This window comes from Arvicola amphibius, chromosome 2 (assembly GCF_903992535.2).
Source record: "Arvicola amphibius chromosome 2, mArvAmp1.2, whole genome shotgun sequence".
NCBI lineage: Eukaryota > Metazoa > Chordata > Mammalia > Rodentia > Cricetidae > Arvicola > Arvicola amphibius.
This window is the reverse complement of record NC_052048.2, coordinates 136,783,789-136,804,281: the sequence shown is the minus strand read 5'-3', so window position 1 is coordinate 136,804,281 and position 20,493 is coordinate 136,783,789. Positions and strand designations below refer to the sequence as shown.

Here is a 20,493-nt window from a genome sequence, read left to right as displayed (position 1 = left end):
ACTGCAGAGGAATACACTGCCCTAGAGGGTTCCAGTAGCCTGGTGGCTGAGCTGGCATGTACCCGCATGCGGTGCCCTACTGTGGGCTCAGTGCAGATGGTGCTCCTCATGTTGGTAGGATAGAAGGGTGAAAGAGAAGGAGTTCAGGTCCTGAGGATTTACCAGGTCTGGAAGCCTGGACAGGGAACCCACGGCCGTTGACACCTTGTGCTGTCTTTCCTTCCCTTTAGCCTGTGGACAGCCGTGCTGATTCTCCACTGCTGGGAGCAGCAGCCAGAGCCAGAGCCAGAGGCCGGGCTGGAAGCACCATGGCTAGAGCCCTGCGGTGCTCCCTGACTGCTCTCCTCCTGCTGCCCGTGGTAAGGGCCCAGCGTCTCCCTCCACAGGGGTATCGAGTCTCCACCTGGAGAACCAGTTATTTCTGTGTTCTTTCAGCCAAGGCGTCCCCTAGGCTGGCACGTCTGTCAACTTCTGACAACACTCACCCCCCCCCCCCACACACACATACACACATACACTGTACCAGTCATGCTGCTGTGGTGTGAATTAGATAAATGATTTTCCTCAAGACTGGTGTTGATTGGACTGGAAGTTGTCACAGAATGTACAGGTCTATTAAGATGGTGACATGTGCAGTGGCATTTAGAGTTGCATAGTATCTGGATAGCTCAACTGTGTGCGGGGTCCCTGGTTAGAGCCACAGAACTGTCTTCTGGTCCTCATCCCATGAGACCCTCTGACATCTAAACTCAGGGCCCTGTCCTCTGCTCAGATCTCTCTAGAGCAAGGGTGAGGATCAGGACAGGAGGAAAGTTCCATTGGGGCCAGGACAAGGCTGTCCTTAGAGCCCCAGGTCCCTAGCATCCTGTTCTGTATGTCCCTATGTGACGGGATGGACACATTCCTCTCTCTGTGAGCAGCTGGGGTTGGCGCTGTCTTGGGGCATGGCCCTTGGGAGCTCAGATCTTTGCCACGGGAATAATTTCTGATGTGGAGATTGATGGACATGAACTTGGCTATCTATCGTGGTAACAGGATATGGCTGTAAAGTCGCTGGATCCTGCTGTGGGGACTGAGAGGGGTTTTGCATACTCTTCTCTGAGCCTGTCTTTCCTCCTGTGAAAGAGAGTGCTGAGACCCCTGAATCTGTCTGTTGAGGCAGGGCACTTGCTCCTATAGCTCTCAGTTTACTAGCCCTCACGTTCCCCTAAAGTGCAGCAGTAGACAGAGTATCAGATTCAAACCCTGCTACATGACCATGTATCTTGGAACATGTTGAATAACGTCTCTACTTAGTACACATCTGCAACAGAAAAACGATGAAACCCAAACCCTCTGCAGTGTTTTATCTAGCATGCGTCCACACACACTGAGGCTCAGGAACCTATGGGTCCCACACAGTGAGTTGGGGTCTGGGGAGAGCCCTCATGGCATCTGTAACAAAGCAGATGTTGGTGGCCCTGCTGGTCTGAGGTCTGTCACCCTTCTCCTTATTAACACTTTACTTCTAAGTTAAAGCAGAGGGGTGTCAATGGATCTCCTTGCTTCCTTGTTGTCTGTTCCCCTTGTCCTACAGGCTATTGCTATGCACTCGGACTGCATCTTCAAGAAGGAGCAAGCCATGTGCCTGGAGAGGATCCAGAGGGCCAATGACCTGATGGGCCTAAATGAGTCTTCCCCAGGTGAGTGAGGAGGCAGACAATCCTGGTGTCCTTGGCATGTGTAGGCTAGTTTTGTAGAAGGGGTGGGAGGGTGTGGAACTCTGGAGTCTTCACAACACCTTCTGAGGCCATGGTATTCTACATCTGCCCTGCTCAGTGACACTGAGTGGCTCTCCTTGTGCCAGCCCTGGAATGGGCTTTTCTGGGTGGCTTCAAGTGACTACTGTTTTCTCTTGGGCCTGGTCTGGATAGCAGCTGCCAACAAGCTGGTTCAGAAGCCACCTGGGACCAGTGGCAGCAGGAGCACAGCTGTGATGGCTGTGTGGTTGGGCTATAGAGCATCTGGCCAGCTGGAGGTAAGGGCGTGGGGTCACTTCCTATCTGATGGGTCCAGCAGAAGCCAGAGTGGAAAGCAGAAGCCAAACCCAGGGCTTTGGTTATGTGGGGCTCCTATACCGTATACTGGATGCGGCCACATATTACTTTAGCCCGATCCCTCAAATGATCCCAAGGATTAAAAAAACAGTGCCTCCTAGCAGTTCATGTCCTGAGGGAGAGACACAGCTCCTGGTAAGACCCAGGGGTCTTCTTCCAACTCCCCTTACAGGTGTAGGGGAGGTTGGGTGGGCATCTCAGAGATGTCATGCTTTTCTCCTGTTCCTTTCCTGCAGAGCAGGCTGAATCTGCCTGAGGGTGGGGCTCCACAACATCCTGAGAGGTGCGCCTTTCTCTCTGGACTCACCTAACTCTTCTGAGAACAATCTACTTGAAGACTTCATTAAACTGCAGCCCAGTTAACAGAATTTCTGCTGGACCAGATTTATGGCAGAGGCTTTCTTGCTAAGACTGACCGGGGTGGGGGGGGAGGTCCTCCCAGCTGGGCATGGCTGCTTTGATACCAGACCAGAAAGTGGACTCTAGCCCACACCAAGTAGGGAAACTGAGGAAGGGGGACAGATAAATAGGTACACAGTGGTAGGAAACCAAAAGCCCTTGTGAAGAATCTCTGATCTATGTGGCTTCTTTGCGTGGCTGGGAAAGTGGGTTCTGAAGATAATAGTGCCTGTCTACCTTAGCATGGGGTCGACCCCATGCAGCCTGAATCCTGACCTGGAGCCACTGTCCCCAAATGGCTACTTTCAGGACGGGAGGAAAGAGAGGTGAAGGCATACTGCGTGAGGCTGTGCACAGTGTAATTACACTCCTCACTTGTACACCGGGTCAAAGGAGTTGTTAAGACAGGCTTGCCCATAGGGTGTTCTTCTCTGAAGGCACTGATACAAGAAGGGGCGAGTGGTGGTGGTGGGGGCTTCCCTGAAGAAGAGAGGTGAGGGCCACGGGGAGCAGGAAGGGCTTGAGTAGCTTGGAATACCTACCCACCAGGGAATTTTTTAGGAGAGCATCGCCAAGGCACAGTCCAGATTAAACCAGCATCTTGGCTTGACATAATTACATGGCATTCAATAGCTCCCAGGAGGTTCTGGTGTGAAGCTAGCACTATGAAAACCAGTCCAAGGGATGGGTGGGCATCAGACAGTGCGTGAGCCAGGAGCAATGGGAGAACACTATGGGCACAGGCTGTTTGGAATCACTCCTACTTCCTAGATGAAGAAAGAGGCATAAGAAAATCCTGCACCTTGCTAAGGACACGGGTCATTGTGAGGGGGACCTGAACTGGGGCCGTCTACGTCCTCAGTCACTGGAGCACACTGCCTCAGGATGGCACACTCTGAGGCCTGGCAGGCCTTTCATATCACCTCTGAAGACATGTCACACCTCCATGTTCTTGGGTATCATGGAGGGGGGATTAATACCTAGCAGTTGTCATCTGCAGGAAGCAGGAAGGGCTTGAGGACCTCAGCGTCTCCGCGTCTGCGAGTCTCCTTATAGACTTCCCACCTTCTGCTAGGTCAGAGTTCTTCTGGTAAGGTAGACACCATTTGGAACTGTCTGGAAAGGCTTTCTGAAAGAGAGGGGAGTGGAGTCAGACATGCTTTTGGACTTTCTTGGACTGCCAGCCCCCACATAATGACGACACAGAGACTTCTTATTAATTATAAAGCTTGGCCTTTAGTTTAGGCTTGTTCCCAACTAGCTCTTATAATGTAAATTAACCGGTTTCTATTAACCTATGTTCTGCCACGTGATTCTCTCCCTCTCCTCCATGCTGTTTGTCTGACTCCCACAGTGTCTCACTGGCATCTCTCGAGCACCTAGATTCATCTCCAGTTCCTCTCTCCCCCGGAAGTCCTGCCTAGCCTCTCTTCCTTAGCTATAGGCCATTCAGCTCTATGGGCCATTCAGCTCTTTAAACCAATCAGAGGGCGCCTTTCACATAGTGTGATCAAATATCCTGTCACAGGGGAGAGTTGAGAACCAGCCCTGGCTTCAGAGAGCTGAGGAGAGGAGGGAGGGCGGGAGAGCAAATCTAGGTAGCCATGCTTACCTCAGGTGAGAACTGTGGGCTGGCCCTTAGAGAGCAGGTGTTAGCAGACACACTTGGGTCCTCAGCGCTCATGTCTGCTCACAGCTTGTCATCCTAAGTTAGCAGTGTGCTTCTTTCCATCTGAAGATGAGGTTATTCCCTCAGAGAATCCCTTTCTCGCTTCCTTGTCATCTAAAGCTGGGTGGTAAGAGTCGGGTTATCCATTATCTAAAAACCCACGCCTGGGTGGCAGGAGTCAGTGTGTACTTTTAAATAGGTCCAGAGATCCCTGCTCCCTCGATCCACTACAGGGAAGTTGAGGAGTGAAAAGGCTCCCCAGTTCTAGCTCTCCTCTTGGCTGGAAACATGAAGAGATGTGGGACAAAGAAGGCGACCTTGGGTCTGTCTTCAAGAGGGCCTGCTGTGCTCGGAGCAGAACCGCACAAAGGCAAAGGGTGTCTGCGTAAGTGCCTCATTGGTGGACAGTCCACAGAGGAAGGGCAAGGGCAGAGGGAGGAAGGCCCCCTTGGGAAGGCTGTGATGAGTGTGGCATCCATCAAATCTGCGGCCTAAAGGGCCTGTGGTCTGATCTGCTGCAAACAAGCATCTGAAGAGACAGTTTCTGAGCACCACGCCGGGGTTCAGGGTCTGCACAGCTCATCCCTGTTGTCAGCCTCTGAGGAATGGCCTTCATGTCCTCCTGAGCCTCTGATGAGCCTATGCCTGCCTCTAGAGGTGTCTTCACCTGGGCTGTCGGGTTAAACAACCTTGTGACCCTGGAGCAGGAACTGTCTCACTGTACTTTGCAGTGTCATTGAAGTCCCTAGGAACACTCTAAGGCACCAACGGACAGTCCTTTCCCACCACAGCCAAGGTCAGCAACATCAGGGCTCAGGCTCCAAGGAGGTGTGTTCTCAGAGCGAGCCTCCGGTTGGTTGGAAAGTGTGTCCAAGGCTGGTTAACTCCAGAGAACCACCTCCACCACTGTGCCCACATGATGTCAAGGTGTGAGAAAAAGGGCCATGGAGCAGGTAAATCAGGCTAAGATCTCATTATATCTGGGAGTGGCATGGGTTAAGAGCTGTGTTGTGTTGTTAGCCTTGGTTGGGGAGAGCATCTATTGGTCAGCTGCAGTCCCCTCCTGCCTCTCCAGCTGTGTCGTCCCTGAGCACTGATCTGCATAGATACTGCCAGAAAGTACTGGTATCTGTGGGACACGCTTGCAAGTGAAGAAGAAAGCCTGCCAGTTTGTTTCAGTTGAGCACAGGGCAGCTTTTACACACACACACACGCGCGCGCACACACACACACACACACACACACACACACACACACACACTGGTTTCTCAATGTCAGGGTCATCTGAGAATGGTGAGGCTGGACAACCTCTTAAATCACCACCTAGTGCAGGAATACAGGCTTTGGTGGTCTGGTCAGCCTCTGCACATGGCCACATCGTGCAGTTCAGAGACTGTAAACAGGCAATGTGTGAGAATACACAACATGGCAGAACGCTTTACAGTAAAATCGAGAAGTACAGTACACTGTGAAATAACATTAAAAGTACAGTTTAGTAGATTCATGGGCCAATGATCTAGTCAGTTATTCTGCACCACACATGATGGTGTGTGCTGTGCTGTTTCACACGGCTGGCAGTGAGGCGGGTGTTCCCACCAGCATCACCACAACCACACAAGTGACTTTAACATGGTGATGCTGTCATTGGTGGCGGGGATTTCTCAGCTCTAGTATAAGGTTAGGAGACAGCCATGGCATATCTAGTAAACAGGGTCTGTTGGAATGAAAGCCTGGTGTGTTGGAGGCGAGGCCCATGTGTGGCCCTGTGTGGTGGGGATTACTGTCTTGGGGAAGCACGTATATTCCCTTATCTTCCTGATCTTCGGGGTCGGAAATACCACCCCGTCACTCTGAGCAAGTGTTGAAGAGGTTTCTTGGGACGAGGATCAGGGATGGAGGTGTTTCAGTGTTTTGTTTCTCTTTTCAAATCCCCGATCCTGCACGGGACTTAAGCCAGCTCCGAGTCTGGCTCTGCCGTATGACACATGAAGCAGCTAGAGCCAGAGGTGCTGTCACGGGCAAGTCACACAGAGAGTCTCAGCCAGCTCTGGGTGGGTGCCCAGAACTCCTGAATGGGGAGTTCCCTTTCTGCTGCGCTGTAGCTGTGCCCTTGGAGGAGGAGGAGAAGGAGGACAAGGAGAGGGGCCTGCCGTGCAAGGGACCCGGGGCCGTTCTATACACCACAGGCCGTGTAGCGCCATTTGATCCCTCTACCTGGGTCAGGGTTGGTTTGTCTAGGTTGTGGCCAGCAACACCTCCTCTTTCGTAGGGCTTTGGGCCGTGAGCCTGGGAACCTTCCTGTGTCTAAGAAGAGCTGGTGTCTAGCTAGTCTTTAGGGAACGCCAGATGATGGGCACAGCCTGCAGCCCTGGGGCAGGTCAGGAGAGAGGCCTTTGGGTTGCATTTCTGGACTTGTAATAGGTAGAGTTCAGATGCCTAAATTAGCCCCACCCAACCCCCACCCACCCCGACCCTGCTGGCAGTCCAGCTGCTCTAACACTGGCCAGGCCCAAGCATGAGGAAGTGGGTGTCTGTAGAAACCCTTGCTCTGAGGAACTTTCTCAGAGCAATGTTCTCCAGAAGCTGGTCCATTTGGAAATCAAGCATGTATCAGACTCTCCTGGGGGGTTGCTAAGCACAGATTGTTGGTTGGTCCTAGGGTATCTTGTATAGGATGTCTTGGGCTCGCTGGGGCCCAAGCATCTGCATTCTGGGAGGTTGTCAGGTGTGTTGCTGGCTCAGGCTCACGTTTGGAGATATGATGCCTTCAGCTCTGCCCCTTTTCCTTTAGAACGCACATGACAGGAAGGGGGGTGGTGTTTGTTTGATGAGACAAGAAACCTTGGCTGTCAAGTGAATTTTTTTCCTCAGGAAATTAAATTGTTTTTCACGCTCAAATGGAGGACTTTCTTTAAGAATCCCTGCACATGCCTGGGTGGATCTTGAAAAGAAGGGAGGACCGTGGCTTTGTCTGTCACTCTGGTGTCCCTGGGCTCAAGAGTTTTGAACTCTATGTGGAACTGGACAGAATCATCACCATGACAACCTCTGATTAGCTCCTCATTCTGTTCCCTTCAAAGACTAACGGCTCATGCACTCTCTTTCTCCGCTCCTCGCCTAAGTGGATTCTGTCTCCCCTGCTGTCACAGAGTCGCTGCTGCTTGGCATGGAGTGTCATCTCGAAAGGAAGGTGCACACAACCCTAAAAGTGTGTAGCACCTCCTGGCTCACGGAGCCCTCATTCCTCAGTCAGGCTTATGTGGATTGATCTGGGAGGACTGAAGGCTGGCTGGTGCCCTGGGGAGTAGAGAGAGGTCACCAGGAGGGACTGAGTCGGGGATCCCTCAAGTGAAGCAAGCTCTAAGGGGATCAAGGCCTGCTCTAAAGGTGGGAACTTGAGCATCTTCTCTCGGAAACCGCGTTCCCAGCTGCTGTCTCGCTGCCTTGCTATGCTTTTACTCTGCAGCCTTCTTTGCCAACTCTGCTTCTAAACCTCCGCATTCTTGAGTGTTCTTCTGTGAACTCACTTGGCCACCTTATCCATTCTCACCTGGTTTAATTTTGGCTCTTACTACTCTCTCAAGTCCAGCATATGTGAGGTCAAACATATTTTTCGACTTGTCTAATTCTCTCACCATTTGGTGTCTAACTAGTCCTTACATTGTGACAGGTTTGTCTGTCCATCCATCACCCTTCCACCTACTACCTACCCACCAATTGCCCCATCCACCTACCTATCTATACATTCAAACATCTCTCAACCATCTATCCATCCATCCATCCATCCATCCATCCATCCATCCATCCATCTATTATCTATCCATCTTCACACCCATTTATATCATCATCCATCCATAGAGATGCCCAAGTCAGAAACCAGGGTGACATCAGTGATACTTTCTTACCTCTCTTGTAGGTGAATCAGTATCTCAGACTATGCTGCAGTTATGAGCCAGTCTTAACATCCAAAAATTAGAACAATGACTGTTGTTTTTTGTTTTCTTATACAAGTCATCAGTCAGTATAGGTAGCTATAGTGGGAATATAGAATTTAGCTTTGCCTGGTCCTTCTCTGTTGGAACATTGAAACCTGTTGTTTTTGTAACAGGCTTTCTTTCAGACCACCAACCAGCACCCAAATCATGACATGGAGACTTATTATTAGTGATGAATGCTTGCCCTTATCTTACACTTGTCCCACTGGCTCTTAGAACTTAAATTAACCTATTTCTCCTTATCTATATTTTGCCTCAGGGCTTTTTACCTTTCTTTCATTCTGTATGTCCTACTCCGTGTCTGGATGGCTGGTGACTGCTTGGCTGGTTGACCCCTGGTGTCTCCCTCTCTCTCTTGTTCTCTTCTCTCTCTCCCTCAACCTATATTCCTCCTTCTCTTTATTCTCTCTGCCTACCAGCTCCACCTATCCCTCTACTGCCTAACTGTTGGTGATTCAGCTGTTTATTAGACCAATCAATTGCCTTAGGCAGGCAGAGCAATACATCTTTACATCATTTAACACATGCAGCATAAAGAAATGTATCACATCTTTGACTAGTTAAACACTCCACAACTACTTGTGGTCTCAAGGGTGCTGCTGGGAAGGAACAGAGAGAACAGTAGTGGAGGCCCAGGGTAGCTTTGGAGACTATTTTACCTCTTTTACTTCCTTCCTAAGGGCTTAGAGTAGTAGTCACATGACATTGGAGAGTGCTAGCCATCTATGCTACACTCCAGTTCTGTCTTCACCATGCCCTATTGTTCCTGTCTCTAATCTGTCCTACACAGTCCTACCCATCTTTACTGCCATTACTCTGAGTGGCGTAAACTGCTCATTTATCTCCTGGCTGCCCAGACCCAAATAATCACACAGAAACTATATTAATCACAGCACTGATTGGCCAATAGCTTGGGCTTCTTATTAACTAACTTTTACATCTTAAATTAACCCATGATTCTTGTCTGTGTTAGCCACGTGGCTTGGTACCTTTTTATCAGTGAGGCATTCTCATCTTGCTTCCTCTGTTTCTGGGTGACAATTGCAGACTGAGCCTTTCCTCTTCCCAGAATTCTATTCTGGTTGTCCCACTTATACTTCCTACCTGACTACTGGCCAAATCAGCATTTTATTAAACCAATACAATTGTCAAATCTTTACAGGGTACAAGACCATTGTCACACAGTACTGAATCAATCCCTTTGTGATCCCTGGGCTACCACCAGATCCTGGTATGACTCTATGTCCCTTTCTTGCCAATGTGTCATCTCTCTGAGCCGCAAAACTAGATCACCTGGATAGTATCTTAAACATCCTCTATGCCAGGCACAGAAAGATCTCCTGCAACCATATAGAGACACATTCTTCCCTCTCAGTCCCTGACACCTGCAAATGTGAGACCTTATCTGACAAAGGGTATCTGCCCATGATCTGGTGATAGGGAGAGGGCCTTGGGTTGCTTGGATGAATGCAGTGTGATCATGAAAATCTTTAAATATGAGAGGAGATGGGAGAGTTGAGGAGGCTTGGATCCCAAGCTCTTAATTTTGAAGCTGGGAGTAAGAAACAGAAGCCAAAGGACACTGGTGACCTCTTGAATCTGGGGTTGTTGAAAGGTTCATCCCCTCAAGTCCTAGCATTCTTGCTAGGTGAGCTAGGTGAGACTCATTTCAGGCCTTCTTTCTCCAGGATGGTATGACAATAACTTGTGCTGCCTAAAGATGCTTAATTTCCTTATAAATCTCCAGCCCCAATAGGAAACTAGCATCTCACTCACTCAGCACCACATTCCAGACCATTGTGAGCTGTGCAAGGCCCAGACTGGCTGCTTTTGCTTCATCTGCACTGCTGAACTCATTATGTCTTCGCTGAATCTCTTTTGAATTAATGAGCAAATGAGAAGGAAAAGTAGGAAAAGGAGAGAAACAGGGATAAAGGAGAAGAGCGTGCAGGAGCACAGGCATTGTGAAGGCTTCAGTAGCACAAAATTAACTGCGCTGAGCTGTGGAAACATCACAGCTCTGTGTGTGGTGGGGATGTAAGTTTCTGTCCTCAGTCAGAAAACCTAAAGGCCTCTTGTGAGCCCACCTCCTGTCCTGCCTAAAGGTGGTCAGTCTTTATAGGTGGAGGGTCCTTTTAGGTCATGGGGTCCTGGAAGTCTCTTTTCTGGGCTTTTTTTGGTATCCTAGCCTCATGAGAAGACAAAACTGGGTACAAAATGAAGGACTGGGAGAAATTCCAGGTTTGTGACAGGTACATCATTGGAAACCCTAGGCAAGGAACTTGGCAGATACACCACAAAGTAGTCAGTGATTCTTGCTATCCTTGAGGATTAGACAGTCTTGTGAACTCTCTGTTTCAGATTCCAGATCTGACCATTCATAGTTGGGAGGTACCAACAGACACCTGACCCTTGCTCTGATACTAGTCTTTGAATCACAGTGGAGGAGACCATATCATAAATCTGGGCTCTTCTAGGCAGATTCAGGAGGGATGCCCTTCCCTTCCTACAGCTTTGTCTTCTTGTGAGCTTCATGTTCACCTGACACAGTGGAGTCACTGGGAAAGCTTTCATTAAGACCATGCATTATTTATCCTGCCTCCGCCACTGGTCCCCCGCTCGGGATCCTGGCTGCTGCCACTCCTTGCACCTCAGCTCTTACATTTGTGCCCTCTATGTGGCCCCCTTACCTCAGCATTATCAGCTAGAGGAGCAGCTGGTTGTGTCAGGGCCTAATGCTCCAATTATGGGAACATCTGCTGGCCAGGGTTTCTGGGGGTATGGGCCAGACATGGTCATGCTCCACGGGTATTTCATAGTTAGCACGGGCCATGACAGCCAAAGATGTGCTCTTGGGTCTCTTTCAAGGACATGATGTCACAGCCAACTGTGTGCTGGCCAGACATCCTGGGTGGACAAGGAATCCTTGATAATGGGTTGGGACATAGGTGACTTTCCTCATCTGGTCCTCTGAGTCTCTGTACACTTGGACTCAGTAGAGCTTTAGCAATTTCCATAGCTCCTAGAGGGTGTCTAGGCAGGATGTCACAGGCCAGAGAACTAGTGTGGATGCCAAAGCAGCAAGATCTAACTTCTCAGAGACATAGAAGCTGAGAACACCATGGGCTGCCAGGGGTCATGACTGTGACAGAGGAACCATGCTGTCATGAAGCCTGCCCAGGCCACCCCTTTGCCTGCTCAGATTTCCTCTGAGCCTGTCAGCAGCTGGTCATTGGGCTTCTATCTCCTCAGTAGGGCTCCCCCTCGAAGGAGTGATTTGAGGAACATCTACTTGAAATAACAAAACTAAAGCCAATGACAACCAACATGCATGGAGCCAGCATGGTGCTGATCATAGAACTTTCTGCCTAGGAACTTTCTAGTCCCTCTAGCAGTCCTGGGAGGTCGGGCATGGGCAGTCACTCACTTGCCTTATGGAACACTGAAGTTCTCCCATCTGTAGACCCTCTGTAGGTCAGGTTCCTTTCCCGAAGCTCTCTGCTGCTGTCTGACCTGCTTCCGAACCCATCTCCAGATCCCCTCCACCGTTGTTACCCACTCTAAGCTATGTCACTATACGTTCTGCCTTTGTTGACCCGTGTCTCCTCCTCCTTCTCTTCCTCCTCTCCCTCCTCCTCCTCCTCCTCCTCCTCCTCCTCCTCCTCCTCCTCCTTCTCTTCCTCCTCCTCATCCTTTCCTTGGGAGAAATGGCTCCTGGTCTGGAGAGATGGCTCAGTCCTTAAAGACTAGGCTCACAACCAAAAGGACATGTCTCACTACTTATGTGCTTAAGGAGAAGTAAGCCTGGCAGGCTAGGTAGGGACAGGGCTAGGTAGGCAGAGCAGGAACAACAGGCATCATGCTTATGAGTTGGGGTAGGAAGAACATGGATTTTACTTGTTGTCAGGGGTCACCGAGCCGAGCAATTTGAAAAGATTTTGGTCTAGCTAAGGGCGATCTAGGCGGAGCCTGTGAGTCCAGTGGAGGCTGATAGTTTCCAGTGATGTCTGGAGGGAACCAAGGAGTGCTAGATGATGCTCAAGATGGAGAAGGAGTGAGTGACTCCCTCTCCATTCCAGCTGGGCTGAAACACATACGATGTTATCGGAGGGTCTAGGTGGTGACCAGAATTCCTGCGTTTGACTTGCCTTTGGCCCCTCTAAGTGGGAACATGCAGCTGGTAACTAACCTTGGGGGTCAGCCCAGAAGGTGGCTGAAAGCTAACTACTAGAAATGTCTGCATGTCATTCTGTTAAGTCCCTGAGCGGGATGAGCTCATCCAAGGTGAGTGGGCAGGTGGCCCAAGACAGGATGACTTCCAGAATCTGTAGCCGGTCAGGTGGGCAGAGTACAACCCGGCTGGAGTTGAAATTGTTCCTCAGATTTGGCAGCGAAGTGGTTGTTGTTGACCTTGAGTATTGCTGCAGTGTGCAGAGGAGGGCTGGAGAGAGAGAGAGAGAGAGAGAGAGAGAGAGAGAGAGAGAGAGAGAGAGAGAGAGAGAGAGAGAGAGGGGAGATGGTGGCCATGGGGGGGGGGGGGTCCACAGAAGGACAGGGATCCCAGAAGCCACCAAAACCTCCTAAATCAGAGCTAGGCGAGCCTGACTTATCCTCTCTGCTCAGTCCAGGAAGACTTGGGGATTCTGAAGTCTCCCTATGTACTGGTCCCTTCCCCTCTGCCAGCCAATCCCCACAACAAGGTTCTGACCTTGGCCTCCTCAAGGATTCTGCCTCCTCCATCACCTCCTCCTCTTCCAAGTCTTTCTGTGGTCACTTCCGAGCTTCTGTCTGGATACTTTCCATCCTCTCGGCTGGGGGAGCTGTGACCTCACTTCAGAGGTCAGCTTTGTGGGTGGTAGATCATTGCTCTAAGCCTATGCTGTGAAGGAGGTGGGCTGTAGGGTGCAGCCTCAGGCCAGCTGGTCTGGCCTCAACCCTACCCCCACAGAGAAGCTGTGAAACTTGCTGTGGATGTGAATATGAGGCCAGATCCTGCAGTGGTGGGGAGGCTAGGGAATCCAGGAGTCTGGCAGGCTTCAGATGAACCGTGGCATGAAGAGGGCTTTCCACAGAGCCGCCTGCTCTGGAGCTCCCACAGCAGCTTTCTGAACTACTCCTGGAGCACTTTTCCCGGTGCAGGAGCGAGCCTTCCCCACCCAGGAAGACGTCCCTTCTATTCTCATAAACTGTTTGCCTCCTACAAAGGCCAACTTCTGAGCAGTTCATTCAAAGTGTGTGTGTGTGTGTGTGTGTGTGTGTGTGTGTGTTACTTGCGTATGGTTTGTGGCTGTAATTTACCATTATTATCACCCAATTGCAATACCTAATAGAAATAACTTAAGGGAAGATTTATTTTAGCTCATGGTTTCTAGAGTTTTGTTTGTGGTTGGGGAGGCCCAGTAGAGGATCTCAGCTCATGTTATGGTGCCTAAGAAGCAAAGAAATGGGGTATGCTACCACCCCACTAGCTTCCTCCTTCCTTCCCTTTATTTTTCCCAGGGTACCAGCCCACCCACAGGTAATATCATCCACATTCAGGATGGACCATTGCTCTTTAGTATATCCTCTCTGGAGATGTCCTCCCCATCTCCTAGGTGACTCTAAATCAAGTCAAGTTGATATTTTACCATTACAGAGGGGCAGATGTGTGTTCACATCTATAGTATAGTGTTGTATGTTGTGCCTATGTGTACTTGCATGTGTGGGGTGTGTATACTGTGTTTGTGTCTGGTTGTCATATATGTAAGCTTGTGTGCATGTGGTATGTATATGGCTAGGCACACACTCACGGTAGCTCTCTCCTCCAGGTTGTCCTGGCATGTGGGACAATATCACATGCTGGAAGCCTGCTCAAATAGGTGAGATGGTCCTTGTAAGCTGCCCTGACGTCTTCCGGATCTTCAACCCGGACCAGGGTAAGTGGAGCCCAGAATCTCTCCCAGCTGTGTTGGTTTAGTCTGCAACCCATGTAAACCATACCCCTATCTGGAGCTCAGTTTCAAGAACTCAGTAGCCTGACGAATAGATGGCAGACAAGATAGAATGGTGTCCTTCATGCTGGTATAGGGCATGGAAACATTTCTCCAACACAGTACCTAGTGCCAGGTATGCTTTGCCAGGTGAGTGTCTTGGTAGGTGAGATCAGTCTGGGATATGGCAGCTCTAATATTTACCCCATTAGGGGCCCTAGGGGCCTTCAGCAAGGGAGACCATCCCTCAAGTTTTTGGTCTAGTAGACGGTAATGTGACAGACACAGTGGCTGTGTCCCAGGTGGTTTGTAAGGATAAAGCGAGGTTGCTTATGGAGATTCTATGTAGCGCAGCGCCTAGTGCATTTTGCATATCCAGTAGTAAAGTTAGCTGACATCATCACAGTCACCATGACGACGGCATAGTCTCGGAGATGTCTCAGAGGCCTGGAGGAATACATGTGTGGGGCTGTAGGATCCAACATCCACAGGCAGAATGGGAGTATAAAGATGACAAGACACCTGTGCCCACATTCTTTAACCACTCGATGTGGGCAGGTACCCGACCCTCCAGACCGCTAGCCAGTTTGCCAGCTCACCAGTCCACACATGGGCTAAGCAAAGCATGTACCTGGTCCTTGCTGCCCTTGGGTGGCTGTGAGGATTCAGGAAAGAGGAGTTGGAGTCCTGCTCCTCTACCCCAGCTGTCCAGGAAAAGGCCTTGGACACCAAGGAAAGTAGTCTATGATGTGTGGATACTGACTTCAGGGGTAAGTGTGTGATGGATGTGTCTTAGTTAGGGTTTCTATTGCTGCAGGGAAACACCATGATCAGTAAGCAAGCTGGGGAGGAAAGGGCTTACCTGGCTTACACGTCCCCATTGCTCTTTCATCGCCAAAGGAAATCAGGGCAGGGACTCAAGCAGAACAGGGACCTGGAGGCAGGAGCTGATGCAGAGGCCATGAAGGGGTGCTGCTTGCTGGCTTGGTTCCTATGACTCGTTCAGCCTGCTTTCTTGTAGAATCCAGGACCGCCAGCCAAGGGATGGCTCCACCCACAATGGTACCCCCATCAGTGGCTAATTAAGAAATATCATACAGTGGATCATATAGAGGCATTTTTGCTATCGAGGCTCCCTCCTTTCAGATGACTCCAGTTTGCATGTCAAGTTGACATAAGACAAGCCAGCACAACCAAAGCTGGGTGGAGGCTTGTGTGGAGCTCACGTGTCATGTCTGCTCATGGTCTTTGGTGCCACCAAAATGATGTGTAGAGTTTCTGTGGCCAAATTGGGATCCCATGGAACGGGCACTGTGATATTGGATGCAGAAATGTGAATCAAGGAACAAGGGACTACTCTGCCCAAAGACAGAACCCCAGTGAGCTTGACTTCATGGAGCGGATGCCAGGACCTGGCTGGGAAGCCACAGCCAATAACTTACCTCCACCGTGGGTTGCAGGAGGAGGAGGAGAAAGAGTGGTATTCCCTGGGGTCCCCAGCCTCCATTTTTGACTTCGTATCCAGAGCCCAAAGAACGTGGGGTTTATCTAGATAGCCTTCTTTTCCCCACATCTTGTCCACCTCGTGTTGGCCCAGAAGAAGCTGGTTCAGAAACCAGAACATTCAGAAATGTTCCCATCCTGAGGGTTTGGAGACTGGTTGTGCCCCAGAGAAGGCCAGAGGGTGAATTCAGGGACAGGGCCTGACTCCTAAGGTTTATTCCCACGGAAGCCAGCTTCATCACTTTCTCTATGTGCCCATTGCTTTATTTCCATTTGTTATCTGAAGCTTTTGGAACGGGATCCCTAGGTAAATTCCAGTCACAGAAGCCTTTTTGTTTTCTCCCATGGTAGCAGCCACAAGAGGTGGCAGGAATGAGAGTAACATGATTTCCCTCAGCTGCACCCGCCTCAGGGAGCTCGGAATGTTATTTACACCTGGCTCTTAATGGTTCATTAAAGCAGGCCCTTTAGCACCTCTGCTCACAAGCCTGGTAGTGAGACCTGCCCTCCCCACAGAAGGGATAGCACTGCAGTCTCTCTTGGCTTTCTCTTTCCTAGGAAGCTCAGTGACAATGGTGTTGGATAGGCCTTCTCGAGGTGCTGGCTTTGTGGGAGCCTGGCCAATGCCTCCCCTTCCTCCTTCTGTACCGATCTGGAGGTAGAGTTTAGAGGCCTCCCTGAGCTCGCTAGGTCCTAGCATGGGATCCTCAGGCCTTCAGGACCTTAGAACACGCTCAGAGTTGGGGGTGTGGTGGGGAGAGAATGGCCTGTGAGAACAGACCTTCGGCCCTACTCACTTCTGCATTCATATTCACATTCATGTTCTCTCTCTCTCTCTCTCTCTCTCTCTCTCTCTCTCTCTCTCTCTCTCTCTCTCTCTCTCTCTTTCTCTCCATACAGTCTGGATGACAGAAACCATAGGTAAGAGGACCTTTGGGAGGGCGCAGGAGATCCAATGCCCCTGGCTGCCTGCTGGAATGATGGTCAGGAAGGGTAGCATGCATGGCCAGATTCTTCCCTCCTCCCCCACAATTTAGCCATCCTGAGGGCAAGAAGAGATGGGGGACACAGTATTTGGCCTCAAGGTCCTTTCAAGCTGAGTCAGGAGTTTGAGTCACTAGTAGAGGGGTTGGAAATCAAGTCCATCTGTGTGCATAGTGCATGTGTGTTCCTATATGGGGGCTGGCCCTGTTCGTGAGGTCATGCAGAGACTGTCATTCCAGCAGCCAGGAGGGGAAATGTACCTGTGGATCAAGAGAACAGAAGAGAGTTAAAGGCAGATTATGCCGAGGGACAGAGAAGTGGTCAGGGGAGACCTCCTGAAGGAGGTGGCATGTCAGCTTAGAGATCAATTTTGAGAAGTTGAGAGGAAGTGGCGTTAACTTCTAGGCTGTCTTTGGAAAAATATGGGAATCAAGGTTAGGGAGGTGGGAGAAAACTGCAGATGAACTTTCTGGGCTTTGGGGGTCCATTTGGTGAAAAACAGACTTTTAACAATGGTGGAGGTCAAACTTTGAAAAAGAAACCCCAAAGCCCAGCTTATCCTCTAGAGGCTCTCTGGTGTGGACCGAGCCACGGACCACTCAGAGTATCATAGCCACGCAGCTGCCACCCTTGTGAGATTGACGCTGCACGCGGCCGTGTGCCAGAGGGATGTATGTGTAGCTGCTGAGTGGATCCAGCCTCTCGATCTCAACCCCACTCACTGCGGACTGGGCAGCCTTGGCCTTGGATTATGGGGCAGGTTGATACAGTCAGTATTTTAGCAGTATTCTGACCTGTGCTTGTGTTTTGCAGGGGATTCTGGTTTTGCCGATAGTAGTTCCTTGGAAATCACAGGTGAGAGGGGACCTGGAGCCACCATGGGATGGCGGGGTGGAGGGCACTGCGGTGAGAGCTCCGAGACCTGCTCTGTAGCTGGACTTTATTCTGTGTGGTTTTGAGTATGTGGCTTCTCTGAGAAAGCTGTGTGCTGCCTCCTTGGAAGATGGCACTCAGGTCCCCAGAGAGAGGATGGTACATCCATCGTGCATGCAATCACGTGCTATGGGGGAGCTAGGGGTGTCTTGAAACCCCTTCATGTATTATGAGTGCAGAGCTCTGGATTACAGGGTCTTCCTTTGGTGGCTTTGAATCTCCCTCCCGCAGAGGTTCTCAGACTTCAGGTTTGCACTCCAGTTCCCTGGAGGGGGCCATGCGCCACTGTAAGCATCAGAGCCATAAGCCGCGACCCTGGTGAGACTGGAGCTGCAAGAGGCCATGTGCCAGGGGGATGCCCGGTGACTGAGTGAGATGAAGCCTCCCCATTCCATCCCTGCTCTCTGCAGACTGGGGAAAGTGCAGATTCTGGGGTTTCTACTGATGTAGGGGCCAGATGTATGGCCAGCCACTCTCCAAGTGAGAGGGTGGGGCTCTATCAGGGAGGGTGCTGTGCTCCCTGTGACATTGCTGGAGCAAAGCAGCCCAGACAAAGAGAGGCTGTCACTGTGAGGTTGTGACAATCTGGAGAGCGCCCCATCTTCCGGAGATTCCTATCAGAACAATATTCATAGAACCATTTTGGGAAGAAAAATGTTTATGTTTTTCCGAGCCTACACCGTGTTATTAAAATAAAAGAGGAAATAAAAGACAGGAAATGGCTTTTCCCTCTAGGAAGCCTTTTTTTTTTTTAAATTGATTTTCAAATTCCTCTGTACCCTTTGTCCCTTTCTTATTCCTACCTCTGTGAGATGAGCAAGGCACAGTTAACCAAAGCCCACAGAGGGCAGTGGCTTGGCCATCCAGGTCACAGGGAGATGGGGGAGTCATTCAGATTTTCTGAACTGTTCAGGAGACTTTGCAGGGAGGTTGCCAGCAGCAGCCGGAGACACATTTTCTGACTAGGAGACTGTCTGGTGACACTGCTAACACTGAAGTCCTGGGCCTTCTGGACCCCCTTCTTGGCTTGTGTCACAGGTGTCAGAGAAGCTGTGGGGACCCTCCCCTGCTGAGCAGATTGTTCTCCTGGGCAGGTCCCTGTTCTGCCATTCCCACCAGCCCAGTTTCTCCAAGTGCTAGCAAGGGTGTGTCCAATGCTCTTGACTGAAGGAAGTTGGCCCTACACCTTCCAAGTCTACCAGCAAGAATAGGATGTTGGTTAGAAAAGTGAGGGGTCTTCCCCTCTCCCTTCTACCCTGCACTGATCCACCCCCTCCTCATTGAGCTCCCTAGAGGCCACCTTACTCACAGAGGACAGGATATTTTCTAGAAGTATGTGCTCCAAACTCCCTACCCACAGTAGTCTCTTACCATACACAAGTCGATGGTCTTTGAAACCCATAAACTGACTATATCAGAGACTGTAGGATGAGGCCCCAGAATCTGCACTCTACTGAGCCCACAAACTGACCAGGGGTGCACAGCTGAAGTTAAAAAAAAAACTTTTCTGTTCTCTGGAGATTTAAAACTACCCTAAGCCCTGTTCCTTTTGATGTTTCCTAAGAGATGGGTAACTCTTGGGCTGCCAACTAGGGACAAGAATCTGGAGCTAGCTAGAAGAAAAGGCCTCCTTGCCCTGTGCTTCCCTGGACCTTAGTGTTTCTTACCGACTCATAATGACATGATGTCATTCCAGGCTGAAGCAACCCACTCACATAAAAAATAGCCTCCACTCTGCTTTGTAGGTAGCAAATGCCCTTTTCAGTAACTGTGACTGTTCTGTCCCTCCAGTGTCCCACACAATGGCCTTAAAGTCAATCCAAAGGGAATGAATGCACATTGATGACAGGAGACAGATTGCAAAACCCTGAAAGGCAAAAGGAAAGCAAGGAAACACCAATAAAGGCCCGCCAAGATTTGTAAGGTTGAAAGGAAGAGAGAGTAGGCCTGGGCTGCTAAAATGCAATGAAGTCAGGTGCCCCATCCACGTGAGATGTTCCAGGTGCTGGGAGGCTCAGAGCTCTGCACTCAAATGTGCCAAATCCTCACCCCACGGTCACTCAAGGAGGTCTCGGAATGCTGGATGCCATATTAGGGTCCTTGGGGCTGGGACTGGGGTTGGGTTTGGAAATAGCATTTGTGGCGAGTTTCTAGGTCTGCACATTGACCTTCTGAGAAGTGCTGATCCAGGGCCCTAGGGGCAGGCTCTGAATCCTCTTTGGGTGAGTAAGAATATTGCAGGAGAGATACAGGCATGCTGGACCCTTGGCTAAGCGGTCAGGTTGCTCATTCATTCTACCCCATGCCCTGCCGTCGTTAGTGAAGAATGAATGCCAGGTCTTCAGCAGTCACTCCATCTTGTGCCTTCTAGCTCGAGCCTCCAGGTGAACACGCGGATTTTCAGGAATTCCCACTATAAAATCATTCTCAGAGTCCCTTAAAGTCATTCACATACCTCGCTTGGCTTTCTGTTCTCTGCAGACATGGGGGTCGTGGGCCGGAACTGCACAGAGGATGGCTGGTCAGAGCCTTTTCCCCATTACTTCGATGCTTGTGGGTTTGATGACTATGAGCCCGAGTCTGGGGATCAGGTAAGTCAGATGGTGGGTTAGTTCTGAGGAGCTGGGGCTCTGGGCAGCCCTCATGAGCACCTGCTGTATGCTGAGCCCGAAGCATGGAGGTTAGGATGTTCATTCACCCTGCTGGGGCGGGGTTGTCCCCTCAACCCTGGCTACTTTTTCAGGACATTGCCTTGCATATAGCCCAACAATTGAGGGCTTAATGCTGGGGCTAGCAGGGCATTTCTTCCGCTATTCTTCAGGTGACTAAGGCTGCTTTCTGTTCTGATTAATCAGGGCCCTTGCCTTCTATACAGTCTGAACAAGTTTAGAGTACTGACCTTTTGCCGAGAGGAGCAGGCATCCAGCAGGAGTGGAGTGATGGCA

At 50.4% G+C, this 20,493-nt stretch overlaps 1 protein-coding gene across 4 annotated transcripts in view; it reads left to right on the top strand.

Annotated features, from left to right (window-relative positions):
* Window positions 1-308: 308 nt before the first annotated feature.
* Adcyap1r1 (ADCYAP receptor type I) overlaps window positions 309-20,493 on the top strand; it is a 44,240-nt gene continuing 24,055 nt past the window's right edge. For 3 of the 4 annotated variants that reach the window (XM_038318936.1, XM_038318935.1, XM_038318934.1), the window contains exons 1-6: window positions 309-359; window positions 1,577-1,682; window positions 13,967-14,074; window positions 16,532-16,552; window positions 17,429-17,470; window positions 20,030-20,139. In XM_038318936.1, the coding sequence (XP_038174864.1) occupies window positions 309-359; window positions 1,577-1,682; window positions 13,967-14,074; window positions 16,532-16,552; window positions 17,429-17,470; window positions 20,030-20,139 (438 nt within the window). The remainder of the gene's footprint in view (window positions 360-1,576; window positions 1,683-13,966; window positions 14,075-16,531; window positions 16,553-17,428; window positions 17,471-20,029; window positions 20,140-20,493) is intronic. The other variant, XM_038318937.1, reaches the window with a different exon arrangement.